The sequence below is a fragment of the Anas platyrhynchos genome, chromosome 2 (genome assembly GCF_047663525.1).
Source record: "Anas platyrhynchos isolate ZD024472 breed Pekin duck chromosome 2, IASCAAS_PekinDuck_T2T, whole genome shotgun sequence".
In the NCBI taxonomy this organism is placed as follows: Eukaryota; Metazoa; Chordata; class Aves; order Anseriformes; family Anatidae; genus Anas; species Anas platyrhynchos.
This window is the reverse complement of record NC_092588.1, coordinates 136,337,582-136,350,719: the sequence shown is the minus strand read 5'-3', so window position 1 is coordinate 136,350,719 and position 13,138 is coordinate 136,337,582. Positions and strand designations below refer to the sequence as shown.

Here is a 13,138-nt window from a genome sequence, read left to right as displayed (position 1 = left end):
GACAGTCTTTACACACTTTTGCCTTTGAACTGCTTTTGTGCACTGAGTCCCTTTTGTGCAGAGTCCCTTTTAGTAACTGCCAGCTCTCTGCTTTCTTCCATCTCTTAGATTATTTGCCCAAGACTCATGCTTGTCTGTTCCCTGAGGTTGTTTTTATGAAGTCTGTTAGTTTTATTCCATTCCTCACATTCTAATTTCCTTAGAACAGTGAGAATCTGTGTACAGTGGACCAAATTCAGCTCAGGAGAGCAATTTGTCATGTCCTATGATGTCTCCTCTCGAGGATTCTTTGGACAAAAACTAGAAGTAGGCTGCAGTATGGCTAAACAGTACCAGTAGCCCACTTTCTCTTGGCAGTTCCATTTCCATTCCTATCAGTTTTGCAGTACTTTCATATCCCATGGCATGAACTGAAATGAGGCTCTCTAATCACATGGTGAATGCATGCATCTTCTGTGATGTCTACTTGATGTACATCTCTTGTCTCATCAGAATACAACTATTCTCATTATGTTCCTGGATGTGAACCCACCGTGGTACGGGAAATGCTGGCATTTTGGTCATGTGTTAGCTACGTTTTGGGTCATATGGCACGAAAGAAGTCAATGTTTGTTTCAGTGCATGCATAAAACACTGTGTGCTCTACCTCTACCAGAATGCATCATTGTTGGAATCTTTTATTAGAACACTAATTTTGTGGTCACTTTCACTTACTATTTTCCATCTTTAGAATCTCAGTCCAATTTCAGTGATTTCCTCCCTTTAGTGAAATGAAAAGTACCCAGTGAAGAACATTTTTCGAACAGCTTCCTCCAAGCTTCTGGAGCACAAAGCTACTCTTGAGTGTAGGAGATTGTTCTACACACGTAGTGTGTTCCCATCTAATGACTGGGTAAAGTTCCCCACTGGTTACTGTTATATCAGCCCTTAGATGATTGCTCAGAAAGAGTTTCATTCTCCTTTCTGTGTGGTTTGCTGTTGATAGCTCCCAAGACAGCAGCAACCTGGTGCTTTCCCTTTACTCCTTCTTAACCTGCCTTTCCTTATTGCTTCATTGATTTTCAGAGCTCATTCTTACTCTACAGTGGGGAACCACCTGTGTCAGAACTGTAGTTTCATGCAAAGGCTTCCTTCCTGGGGATTGTTTTGTGTTTTTGTTTTTGCTTTTTATGTCTGTCTTTTTGTGTTTGTTTTTGTGTTTGTTACAACTTTACTGCAGTTTAGTGACCTCTTCTCTCCAAAGCTATAGCAGTATTTCTTTTAATTTTCTGAAAGACTTTGATTGCTCACGGCCTCCCTTACTGCAGTGGTGAATTCGAGTCTTAAAAGTCTTTAATCCTTTTTTTTTTTTTTTTTTTGATTGTGTGAAATCTGTCACACACTATCTGTCAGTGAGTCAGTACTGTGCTTGAATAGTACAAGAAAAACTTTTCATTGTTCCCCGTGAAAGTAACTTTTTGACAAGTTTGTATGGTTGAACTGGACATATACAGAATATATTATTCTTACAAGAAGGATGTACATGTATTGTCTCCTTAAAACTGTAGCAGCCAGGAATAAAAAGGCTTTGAAAGGTCCCTAGACCTAATTATTGTATTAAATGGGCATAGGAGAAACAAGCTTTGTTTTTGAATAGGAGGGGAATCTTAATAAGAAACATTTTGTTTTCATTGTTATTTCTAAGTTACTGGATCAATGTCAGAGGAAAGTTAAGGGTGTATTTTTGTTGTATTCATTTTTCTTGTGGTCATATAATGCTCAAAACTAAACAATCAGTCTGTAATGTGACACTGAAATAATAGAGATTGTCTGCTGAATGGTGTTGTGATGTAACTCAGAGGCATCCAGTACTGAATCCAGTTGTCAGCCTTGAAAAATGCAACTTTCCACTCCCTGAGAGTTCTATTTTTTAATTCAGACTGAAGTCATAAAAGTACTGTTCCATGTATATCATTTATACCACAACAGTACTTAGAGTTGGAATGCATCTGCCAAGGTTGCTCCGTGCTTACCTTTGAAATCCACCATGAATGGAGAATGAATACGTAGATACTGCAGTCTTCAAAGATTTGAAATTTAAGTACTAAAACTTGCCTAGATTAAACTCTAGCTTTTATATTAGTGAGTCTTTATTTCCTTTATGAATATAGACATGCTGTCATACAAAGATCTGTTTTAAATATAAAGAGGAGTTTCTGTGTGCTGACAGAATTATTCTTTCACGGAGACGCAATTATTTCACCCTTTTGTCTTTCATATAGCCTTTGTTGAATTCCCTGAAAAAAGTTGATACTTTTTTTTTGGAAAAACATTGTGAGATTCATCATGACAAAAAAACATAATCACAGTAATAATAAATATTATATGTATGCAGGTTTTATATGTGTAGCTCTTATCACAGTCCTCTTAAAACTGTAAATGAACCTCACAGCCCTATTTTTATCCCCTTTCTGAATAGCACTACACTCTAAGTAATTGACTTCTGTCAGAATTGATCGTGTTTTCTGTAATGCAGGTGATCAGAATACATGGCTCTCATCACAATCCTTTTTTAAAACTGTAAATCGGCTATCTCAGTTTTATAGACAGGATACCTGAGCAGTATGGCTAAGATCAGGATTTCCATACCTAAGTCCTTCTAAATCAGATGGTTACCACTGGACAGTTTGGTACCTGCATGTAACTAATGTGTTATGTAGAATTAGTCAAGAGTTACTTACTGATCACACTTTATACTGAAGAAATCTAACTTCTTTCCCTCCTTTCCATCTTTGTTCATTAATCACTGACCTTGCTGCCATCTTCCTACAAACGTGTCAATTCTCTAAACCCTTCTACATTATGCATTTTTTTTAACCAGGATCAGCAGTCATGCATCTTTATGCCTCATTGATTTGCTGATTTTAATTAAAGTGGTTTTAAAAATATAGGTACTATCTTTCCTATATTTTTTTATTTCCTTTTCAGTTTTTCACTACATTCTTATTTACTTCTGTATTATTAAAGTGCTTGAAATTCTTGTGCTTCTCCTTGTATTACTGACACATATGCACTAATCAATTTTGTCTTGATACTTCATGAAGGAGAAAATAGAACATGAAAATTGGATCCACAGAATTTGTATCCAGAGGTGTGCATGGATTTTGACAGCTCATTAAAATGTATGACACTGCTTTTTTCCTTCTGTTATTTTCTCTTCTTTTTTCCAGAAAACAGCATTGTAGGTTTGGTGGCTTAGAAGGATGGAATCAATCTCTATGATGGGAAGTCCTAAGAACCTCAATGAAACTTTTCTACCAAATGTTGCCAATGGCATCAAGGATGCCAGTAAGATCACAATAGGCATCATTGGAAGTGGAGACTTTGCAAAGTCATTGACCATTAGGCTTATCAGATGTGGGTACCACGTGGTTGTAGGAAGCAGAAACCCTAAACTTGCTGCAGAGTTCTTTCCCCATGTGGTTGATGTCACTCACCATGAAGATGCAGTAGCCAAAGCAAACATCATTTTTGTAGCCATTCACAGGGAACATTACGCCTCTTTGTGGGACCTCAAGCATCTACTCATTGGTAAAATTCTGGTTGATGTCAGCAACAATACAAGAGTAGACCAATATCCAGATTCCAATGCAGAGTATTTGGCATCACTTTTCCCAGATTCCCTGGTTGTCAAAGGATTCAACGTTGTTTCAGCTTGGTCTCTACAGTTAGGACCAAAGGATGCCAGCAGACAGGTAAATTTTGTGTTTGTATTCATTTGATTTGTTTGTGAAGTAAAAAAGACAGGAACTGGCTGTAGGCAGACAGAACTCATGGGATTCACGTTGCTTGACTTAGTGTGTCTGAAGTGTTGGGTGTTTAATTTGAGTTGGAATAGCCAATAAAACTTTTGGAGTTCAGTTTATCCCCTGTTTATGTATAGAATAAATGGTTCAAGTTGTCCTCAGGGATGCCTGTATATCTTTAAAGATTGCAGAGGAAATGTAGGTACTAGCTTAGACTGAACAGCTGACCTTTAGATGACTACAGTAAGAAGAAAAGAATGGGGTTCTAATGTCTTCTGGAGGAAATACATTAATTTGTATTCTTGTGCTCGGTGCAAGGATGGAGGCAGCCTTTCCCAATATATTTTAGTTTAAATATTGGTTTGCATGGGGTGAGCTTTGAAAAAGATGCACAGAAATCTGAGATCCTGATCCCAGGGCTCAGGAGTCAGTTCTTCAAAAATGCTTGCATTGAGTGTAACGGCAAAGTGAATACAGCCCAGTATTCAGAATATCCCGAGATCATAAATCAGAGGAAACAGAAGGAGGCACATATGTTTCTAAGTGATCATTCGTTTGATCCAGGACTGCTTATGAACACCATGTTCCAATTCCTTCCCAGTATATTCCCCTAATCCATCCTGCATATAGAAAAGGCAGGTTTATGTTTTTCTGGCTTCCCTAAAGCGTTACACAGACATGCAAGAACCCCGTCCTTCACAGCTTTGTGGACTCAGACATACATGAGAGCTGACTGGTGTAACGTAACTCCTGGAGATTGCTGAGTTTTCTGGCACTTCAGGCAGATAATAATGGAATGCAATCAATACAGAATTAGCATAATTTAAAAAAATAACCTCGCTGTACTATTTTTATCCCCATTTAGAGTAGCACTCCACTATAAGTAATTGATTTCTGTCAAAACTTATCATGTTAGCTGTAATGCAGATTATCAGAAACCAGTTGTGGGCAAACTACCCCACTGTCGATTTTAAAGGGACTTTAAAGTACTTTCGAGTAGTGCTTTTCTTTTGCTATGGAGGAAATAAAAATGGTCTTTAGGAGGAGTTATTTGGCTGCTGTTTGTTTTATTTCTTTTTTTTTCCATAAGACATTCATTTTTTGTGGAAATCTGGATCATGAAGTGAAGCTTAAATTATTATATATGGATTAAACTGTTTTCTGTTTTGCATTCTGTTTGTGCTACAGCTGTTTTGGGGTCATCATTTAAGATGCCTGAATATTTGAGAGAGAAAAATTTCTGAAATTATTTTAATCATTGTTTGAGGTTCAATCCAATCCTATAGACATTTCAATATGGGGAATGAGACATTTTAATGTGTGGATTACCCTGACATCCCACAATCATCTTGTTGTTAACTTCAAGAAAATGCCAATTTTGTTTTCATTACTTTGTTCCTAAGTCAGTGTGCATATTTTCATCTTGGCTGGATTTGTGTACGGTTCCATTTTTAATTTCTATTTCTTATCTTGGTGCTATAATCTGGGATAGTGATGTACAATTTATAGCAGCAGTGCTGTGGTTTTGTCCTTGAGGCTGCTGGGGAGTTATTTTTTGTTTGTTTGTTCTGTTTCTGTTTTGTTTTGTTTGCCTTTTTCTAACCTTCAAGTCTTTTCCTGTGACTGCAATTCACCTGACTTTTCCAACAGGTCTATATATGCAGTAACAATGTTCAGGCTCGCCATCAAGTTACTGAGCTTGCCCGTCAGCTCGGTTTTATTCCTATTGATCTGGGGGCATTGTCATCTTCGAGGGAAATTGAAAACTTACCACTGCGATTGTTCACACTGTGGAAGGGGCCTGTGGTGTTGGCCATTAGCCTGGCAACATTTTTCTTCATCTATTCCTTCATCAGAGATGTAATCCATCCATACGTCAGAAATCAACAGAGTGACTTTTACAAGATCCCCATTGAGATTGTGAACAAGACTCTGCCAATTGTTGCCATCACTTTGCTCTCCCTAGTGTATTTGTCAGGACTTATTGCAGCTGCTTATCAGCTTTACTACGGTACCAAGTATAGGCGGTTTCCCCCTTGGCTGGACAACTGGCTGCAGTGCCGAAAGCAGCTTGGGCTACTCAGTTTTTTCTTTGCCACAGTGCATGTGGTATACAGCCTCTGCTTACCCATGAGGAGATCAGAGCGATATTTGTTCCTCAATATGGCGTATCAACAGGTAAGGCAATGTTTAGCTAAGTAAGCCAAAAATGGTTTGGTTGTACATGTGACCCATGAACACAAAAATTAATGTTTTCTGAATATGTTCCCTTGTTTTCAGTGGAAAATATTTATGGCTATCATATGCAGAGGTAGCGCTTAGTAGGAAGGGACAGTAAAAGAAATATCTGCTGATTGTTCTCATCTCGGTCAGGCTGCATTCAAGTTTGTGTAGTAGGAGGAATCAAGGAGGTGTTCTGCTTAAATCCCTGGCAGTAACATACACAAGGAGAATGTAGATTAGACAGGATAAGAGCAACACCACAGGAAACTTCTGAGTTTCTCAGGTAAGTTCTTCACTGAGTATTTTTAATACAAGGCAGATGTATGTATATCATAAGAGCATTTACAAGTGTGAAGAAGTACTAAGGGCAGATGCTGTAATAATATTCACAGATACGTTTATATTCATAAGATAAAAATTCTGTTACTTTGTAACTTTTTGGACCAATGGTACACATACTTTATTTGTTAGAAATTCTGTGAACTGTATCTATTACGAGCAATAGAGATTGACTGAATGTTCCCAGGAGCAATTGGTCTTGCATAATCCTGAAATAATCTCTAACAAATCTCTCATCCTTTAGAATCCACAGTGTTTTAGTTTGTTACATCATTTAGAAATAGTTGTGGATTCACCCAGTTTATGTTACAGGATATAGGTTTCCAACATATGAAGAACATAATTCCTTTTCTACACTTTAGTAGAATGTTCAGATTTATCTCTTTTTATAAGATAATTGTTATTAATAGTATATAATGTTACATTTTCCTTTACCAACTTGTCTAAGTTTTCCTGGTTAACATATTTTTAATCTAACAGAACCCAATATCAGCAGTAAGGAAATAGTTTGTTGGTTGGTTTGTTTGTTTGTTTTTCCTCCAACACAGGACAAAACCTCTGAAATATTTGACCCCATTTTATAGAGACTTCTGTTGATACTTCTGCTGTTCTGGAGAATAAAGTGTTTCCTTTCTACTCCTTCATCAGGTTCATGCAAATGTTGAAAATTCTTGGAATGAGGAAGAAGTGTGGCGAATTGAAATGTATATCTCCTTTGGAATAATGAGTCTCGGATTGCTTTCTTTGCTGGCAGTAACTTCCATCCCTTCAGTAAATAGTGCCTTAAACTGGAGGGAGTTCAGTTTTATTCAGGTGTGTTACCTTCTAAATAAGAGGTTTTTTGTTGTTAGTTGTAACTAACTCCTTTTAATGATTGTTATTATTATGAAAAGCACTTTGCGACATAATAGTGTGTTGGTTTTCCTATCAGTTAAGTTAATAAAAACAATATAAAAGCTGAGTTTAGACTTAGCAAATTATTAACGTACACAACATAGGCTATTTTCTAGCATTGTTCCAGTAGAACAAGCTCCTGAATAGCATTGCCCCTACGTACAGTGATTCAAACAGACCTCTACCACGGTGTTTCTAATACTGTAGACAATCATCAGTTGTGAATGTTGTTGCCCAGAAATCATGTCTGTCTCTGATTTTCCAAATTGTTTTGGAGATGCCTCCATCTTACCTAGCCTGATTTCACAATGCAGGTGGCAGCAGCTCCAAAAATTCCAGCCTGCTTGATCAAGGGAAACAGACTTCAAGAGGAGAAGTAGTGCAGGCTCAGAGTATGAATTCCTTCACAGTATGAATTTTGAAGAAGTGGGGGGGATATGAAGGTTGAGCAGTGATGCAGAAGGAAGGAACTGTATCTGCCCTACCAGGACCTAAGATAGACAAAACAAATACCTGATTACCTCTTCATGATTCAGAGAGAAAACACACACAAAATCCAGACAGAAGAAGCACAGAACCAGACAGTGATAAAGAGTGTGCTCAGTAGGAGATCCTAGGTGATGGAAACTTAGTATGAAATTCTGCAGGTATCTTAGCATGACCCAGTGTAGGTGCTAACTGAAGAAAGAAGCTGTGGCAACTAAACTAATGCATTCGTTTTCTTAACTCCTCTTCAGCACTCATCTTTTTCTCCTCTAAATATATTTGGATAGTGAAAAAAGATAGATGTGAAATAAAAGAGAATTCATATTTTATCAGAGCAGACAGAATAGCTTGGCTAAATCAATATATTGCAAACAGAAAAGGACATTTTTTGAAACCAGTCCTGAAGTGTTCATATAAAATACATGGAAATGGAAAATGTCAGCAAGCAGTGCTGCACCTGGTCTTTCAGTTTTCAGGGAGTTTATCAGTTAAATTAACATTATGTAACATAGGCATAAATAACCACTGCTTTTGTTTTCCAGTCCAAGGGTTCACACCAAAAGCAAACCACTCAAAGTGGCAATGGACAGAACAGATCGGCTTTGAAAGCTTACCTTTCTTAGTAAAAATGAGCACAAGTCAACCATTTAGGATGGTTGGAAGTAGGAAGCTTATTTTTTTGCAGACGTTCCTTTTGTTTGCTAGCACAACTCTATAAAATTTTCTGGGGCGATTATTACTAAAACCTTTCTTGCCCAAACGCTTCAAGGAAGAGCTGCTCTGCCTTGTTTCCCCCACTAGAACAGAATACTTTTCCCCCAGAATAAAGTATGAGGTGTAGATATTTAGCAAGTTTATGAGTAAGATTCCAGTCAGAATTGCTACAGGCAGTTAATAAGTTTAGCAATATCCTCTTCTTGGGAGAATTTGAGGTATACCTCGCATAAACACAGGCTTTGAAAAATGCCTGTTCTATGTATGCATTGTTAGGAGTTACTCAACCATTGTGAAGGTAAAAATCCCTGAAGCAGATCTGTTTCACAGCACATTTCTGTCTCCGTATATGTACATCTTCTTGGTAATATTTTACAGATTTTTCTCCTACATCTTTTCTACTCCTTTAGCACTTTGTTTTCTGTGTTGTTTTTTCCCCCCAATAATGCCAGTTTGTCCAATTTATCAGTAGCCTTGGCTGTGAATCCTGTACACTGGCTAAAAAAATAACTTTGATCAGGAAGGAAAAGAAACAAAATAGAGACGACTGACAAAAAAGACAAAAGAACTGGCAAGTCCATTGGAAACATGCTAATCTATTACTCAGCTTCCAGGAAACACAATTCAGTGGAAGATTAGGAAGCAAGGCAACCAATGTTCTTCCCTTCTTCTCAGCAGCCTTTCTAGTGCCTCCAGAGAGGCAAGGGGTTCTCAGCATTTACAACTAATATTGCTACACACTCACGCACCAGTATGAAGTTACTAGTCACCAAAAAGTATTCCTTCCTGCTGCTTTCAAGCAGTCCTCTGCTCTTATAACATCAGCATGCTGTGCCTCTCCCGGTCTCTCTTTGGTAACATCAGTGTAATTGATCTTTGAGCTCTTGTAGCCATGTTCATCCCTTTCTTTTTACATCTTAAGAAGTAAGGAAAAGATGACAGAATTCCAGTATGTATTCTGTCTAAGGCACAACTACATTTGAGATCTGTTGTCTTTAATCCCTGCATTCCCTCCTCCATGTTGTCCAGTCATAAACCCCTGCAGAAGGAAGTAGCCTTGTAAACCTGAGTGACAGCTGCTCTCCTTTTCACCTTCTGAGAATTAAACAGATTGCTTTCTAGGAGTTAATAGCTTCCACAGCGCAGTCATCATTTATTGCTCAGTTGAAACATCTTTTCTGTTAGCATCTATACGGATGGGCAGCTTTGGCTTTCCAAGGCTACCACTGGTCAATATTTGTCCTATGATCCAGTGCTGCCAACCAGTTTTATTTTACTGTTCCACTCCCCATCAGTGCCTTTTTCTGCGCTAGTTGCTGTCTTTTTGTCCAAGCCCACTTCAATCAGTTCTTCAGAGTTTCCTCATTTCATTACTGCTCATTGCTGTAACGCTGCAGTTGCAGGCACTGCTGTAGTCTTTGAGCAGATACAGGCAAAATCAAGTGCGTCGTCCTTATAACAAACACAAGTGTTGTACTGACACAGCCTCTTGCAGTAAGTTTTTACTTAAGTAGCCAAGGCAGCCAGTCTTGCCTGTTCTTCTGGAAAAGTCATTGTCAGTAACTGCAAGCTGGGAAAGATGACATTTCTTAATGGGAATTTCTAGTGCAGATCCGCCCTAAATAAACAAATGAACAGAAACCCTGCAGAACACTAAGTTGTGTGGAGAATGTCCTCTTTCTCGCTAAGCAATGTTGTTACTGTCAAAAGTACAGCACTGAAATGCAACAACAGAGGCAATTAAGAGCCTAGTGGAAGAAAACACTGCCAGTAGCTGACAAACTCCTTTAGGACTGTCTTTGGAGCCATATTATTACATCCATATTATTACGTGAGTCGTTGAAATAGACTAGTACATACTACTAGCAGGTGCCCTGCCAACACTTCAAAGAAGCATACAACAACTTTACACAGGGAAAAAAAGAACTGAAGAGAGTCTCTATGCATCACATTTTTTTCTCGTCCTTGTACTGTTAGTTCTTAATGTTTGTATCAGTACTTGCTAGCTTCCATTTTGACCATTATATACAAAAACATACGTAGATGTGTCAAAACTAGTTTGTAGATGGAGTTTAAAAAAGCATTAAAATGATTTTGAAAATTCTGGGAAGAGCTTGTACAGCATTTCCCTCCTGATTCTTTTTCAAGAATTGTTGCAGTTCTCATCAGAAAACCTGATGAAGAAATGGGGGATATGATTCATTCGTGCCTTTTTCCCTGCTGGCAGTGATATAAAAGCAATGACTGCAGGACAGCCACACCACCAAAAATCTGCAATAATTTATCAGACATCAGGGTTGGTAGTATTGTTCACAGTCTAAATTTCTTACCAGAATTTCTGTTCAGATGCTGCATTTGCCATTTTAGTATCCATGAATGATCATCTTGGATTGTTTCATTTCTTACAGAATCGTTCTTCTTAAAGAAACTTAAATGCGGCAGCATATCTAAAACCTAGGTGGCTCTGATACGTCTCCACATTGGCAAAAATAATGGATAAATATTGGCAAGTTAAAAAACATGGTAGCAATCTGCAGAAATTAATTAAAGTATTTCTCCTTTTATGCCAGTTAATCCTTGCAAATGGTATTAGCTCAGACATTCTCCTTTCCATAGAAACTGGTTAATCTTGATGCAGAAAAAATTCTTTTGCTATTGTAGACCCTAATAGTCCTTTTACCATGGTTTGGAAAAGTCAATTTATTAACTCAACTCTGCAGATCAGTGGCATTTAAAAGGGCAGATTCACAGAAACTGTGAATGACCCCCCCAGAAGAATGACTTGGGTTAAGTGGTAAGAGGTCCTCTGCAGGGTGCTGTGCAAACCTTCTACTTGCCATTTAATCCAGCACTACCCGTTTAAGAACTGCACGGTTGCCTTGTGCCATTCTGCCCAAATCCCGTAGTCCCAATATTCCCATTAACTAGTGGGTAGCAAAAGGTAAGGGATGGTTTATGCAAAGTTCAAACTTGTGGATATAGATCATAGTGAGGAAGAAGCAAATGGCACTTCTTGAAGCAATAAAACTTTGGATCAGTAAACTCGGATCTCTTCCAACAGAGTTGCACTGTTCCATAATAAGCATGAATCTTGTTGCCATCTAACCTCATAGGTGAGAAATAGGAAAATTGCAAATCCAACTGAGGTTGTTCTGGTAATTTCGCTGAGATTATTCCTTATTTATCTACGTGTCTTGTAATTGACTTTCATTACTTACAATTTGGACAAAGATTATTTTCATTCAATTTTGACTGCAGCCTATAGATTCTAGTGTTTTAAATCAGTGCTCGATTCAGTTCTTAGTTGGACAAGTGAACTTAAAACCACATAGTGCTAATTTAAAATAGCGCATAGTGCATTAACACAATGTCTAATAGAAATATTAAAATCATGGGTTAGAAGTGTCTGATGAAGGACCAAGTGCTATTATCTCATCTTTTTTCCCCATTTTCTCTTTTTTTTTTCAAAGTCTACGCTTGGATATGTTGCTCTGATCATAAGTACTTTCCACGTACTGATTTATGGATGGAAGAGAGCTTTTGAAGAAGAGTATTACAGATTTTATACACCACCAAATTTTGTTCTTGCCCTTGTTCTGCCCTCCATTGTAATTCTAGGTAAGATCATTTTACTTTTGCCGTGTGTAAGTAGGAAACTAAGGAGAATTAGAAGAGGATGGGAGAAAAGCCATGTTATAGAAGAAGCAAGTGGGTCTGCTCCACATCTCTCCCCAGAAAGGATAACTGTGATGTGATGGTAGACTATTATTTGTTACTACTGTTGCAGGTGTTTGTTTTTTTGTTTGTTGTTCTTTTGTCATAAACTTGTGTTTTCAGGAGTTTATGTAATGTCTGAGTAAAGTCACTGTGGACTTGCTTGGCATACAGTACAAGCTCTCAAAAAAACTATAAGACATTTGTAATTAGGAAACTGCTCCTTCAGATAACTACAAATACTTTATTTTGAATTACAGAGGGAAGATAATTATGAAATCAGAACATTTTAACGCGTCTTTGCACAGTTGTATCATGGCAGTATTTCATTATAACCATACTTTTGAGATATTTCTTTGACTCAGAGCATGTGTCAGAGTGTTATTTATTAATACCACATTTTTCTGGGCAGTGTTTCTTTTATTTAAACCACACTTCTGTGTTAGGGAGTTCAACATATGGGCTAATAGAGTTAGTAATTTAGGAAATAATCAGGTTTTGAAGCAACTGAAATTAATTTGTAATGAAGTATTGCACATATTTATTTGTGTGTGGTTTTACAACTTTCCATGATTTGAATATGCAAAAGCAATTTCAGTTATGGTTTAATTATACATCTTGTAAGCAAATGGTATTATACTAACGTGTTTTTTTTTTTAAAAAAGAATCACATGGAATTTTACTTCTTTATTTCTTCTATTCTTTATTTCTGTGTGTCATACAATGAAAATTCAAAACATTCTTGTGTAAAAAAAACTTGCAAGTACACGTGCAAGCAACTAGTTTTTGATTTAAGAATGATTTTGAAATACTGGAAATAATACTGAGAGGTCTGCAAAAATAAAAGTTTGTTTTCACTTTGAAGCTCCAGTATGTTGCTACAACATGGAAGCATCACATTACTCATGCTCTGTGTTTCTACACGGGAGTTTCAGTAGTTACGCATGAATTTCCCAGAATCTGTCTTAAAATCTTACTATCTT

General features: G+C 37.4%; 1 protein-coding gene across 10 annotated transcripts in view; it reads left to right on the top strand.

Annotated features, from left to right (window-relative positions):
* LOC101797298 (metalloreductase STEAP2) overlaps nt 1-13,138 on the top strand; it is a 52,277-nt gene that overhangs the window by 1,475 nt on the left and 37,664 nt on the right. For all 10 annotated transcript variants that reach the window (XR_011807016.1, XR_011807017.1, XM_072033657.1 and 7 more), the window contains exons 3-6: nt 3,210-3,734; nt 5,436-5,963; nt 6,996-7,160; nt 11,912-12,059. Coding sequence is in view for 8 of the 10 variants with exons in the window: in XM_072033657.1 (XP_071889758.1) it covers nt 3,243-3,734; nt 5,436-5,963; nt 6,996-7,160; nt 11,912-12,059 (1,333 nt within the window). In the remaining 2 variants the exon portion in view is untranslated. The remainder of the gene's footprint in view (nt 1-3,209; nt 3,735-5,435; nt 5,964-6,995; nt 7,161-11,911; nt 12,060-13,138) is intronic.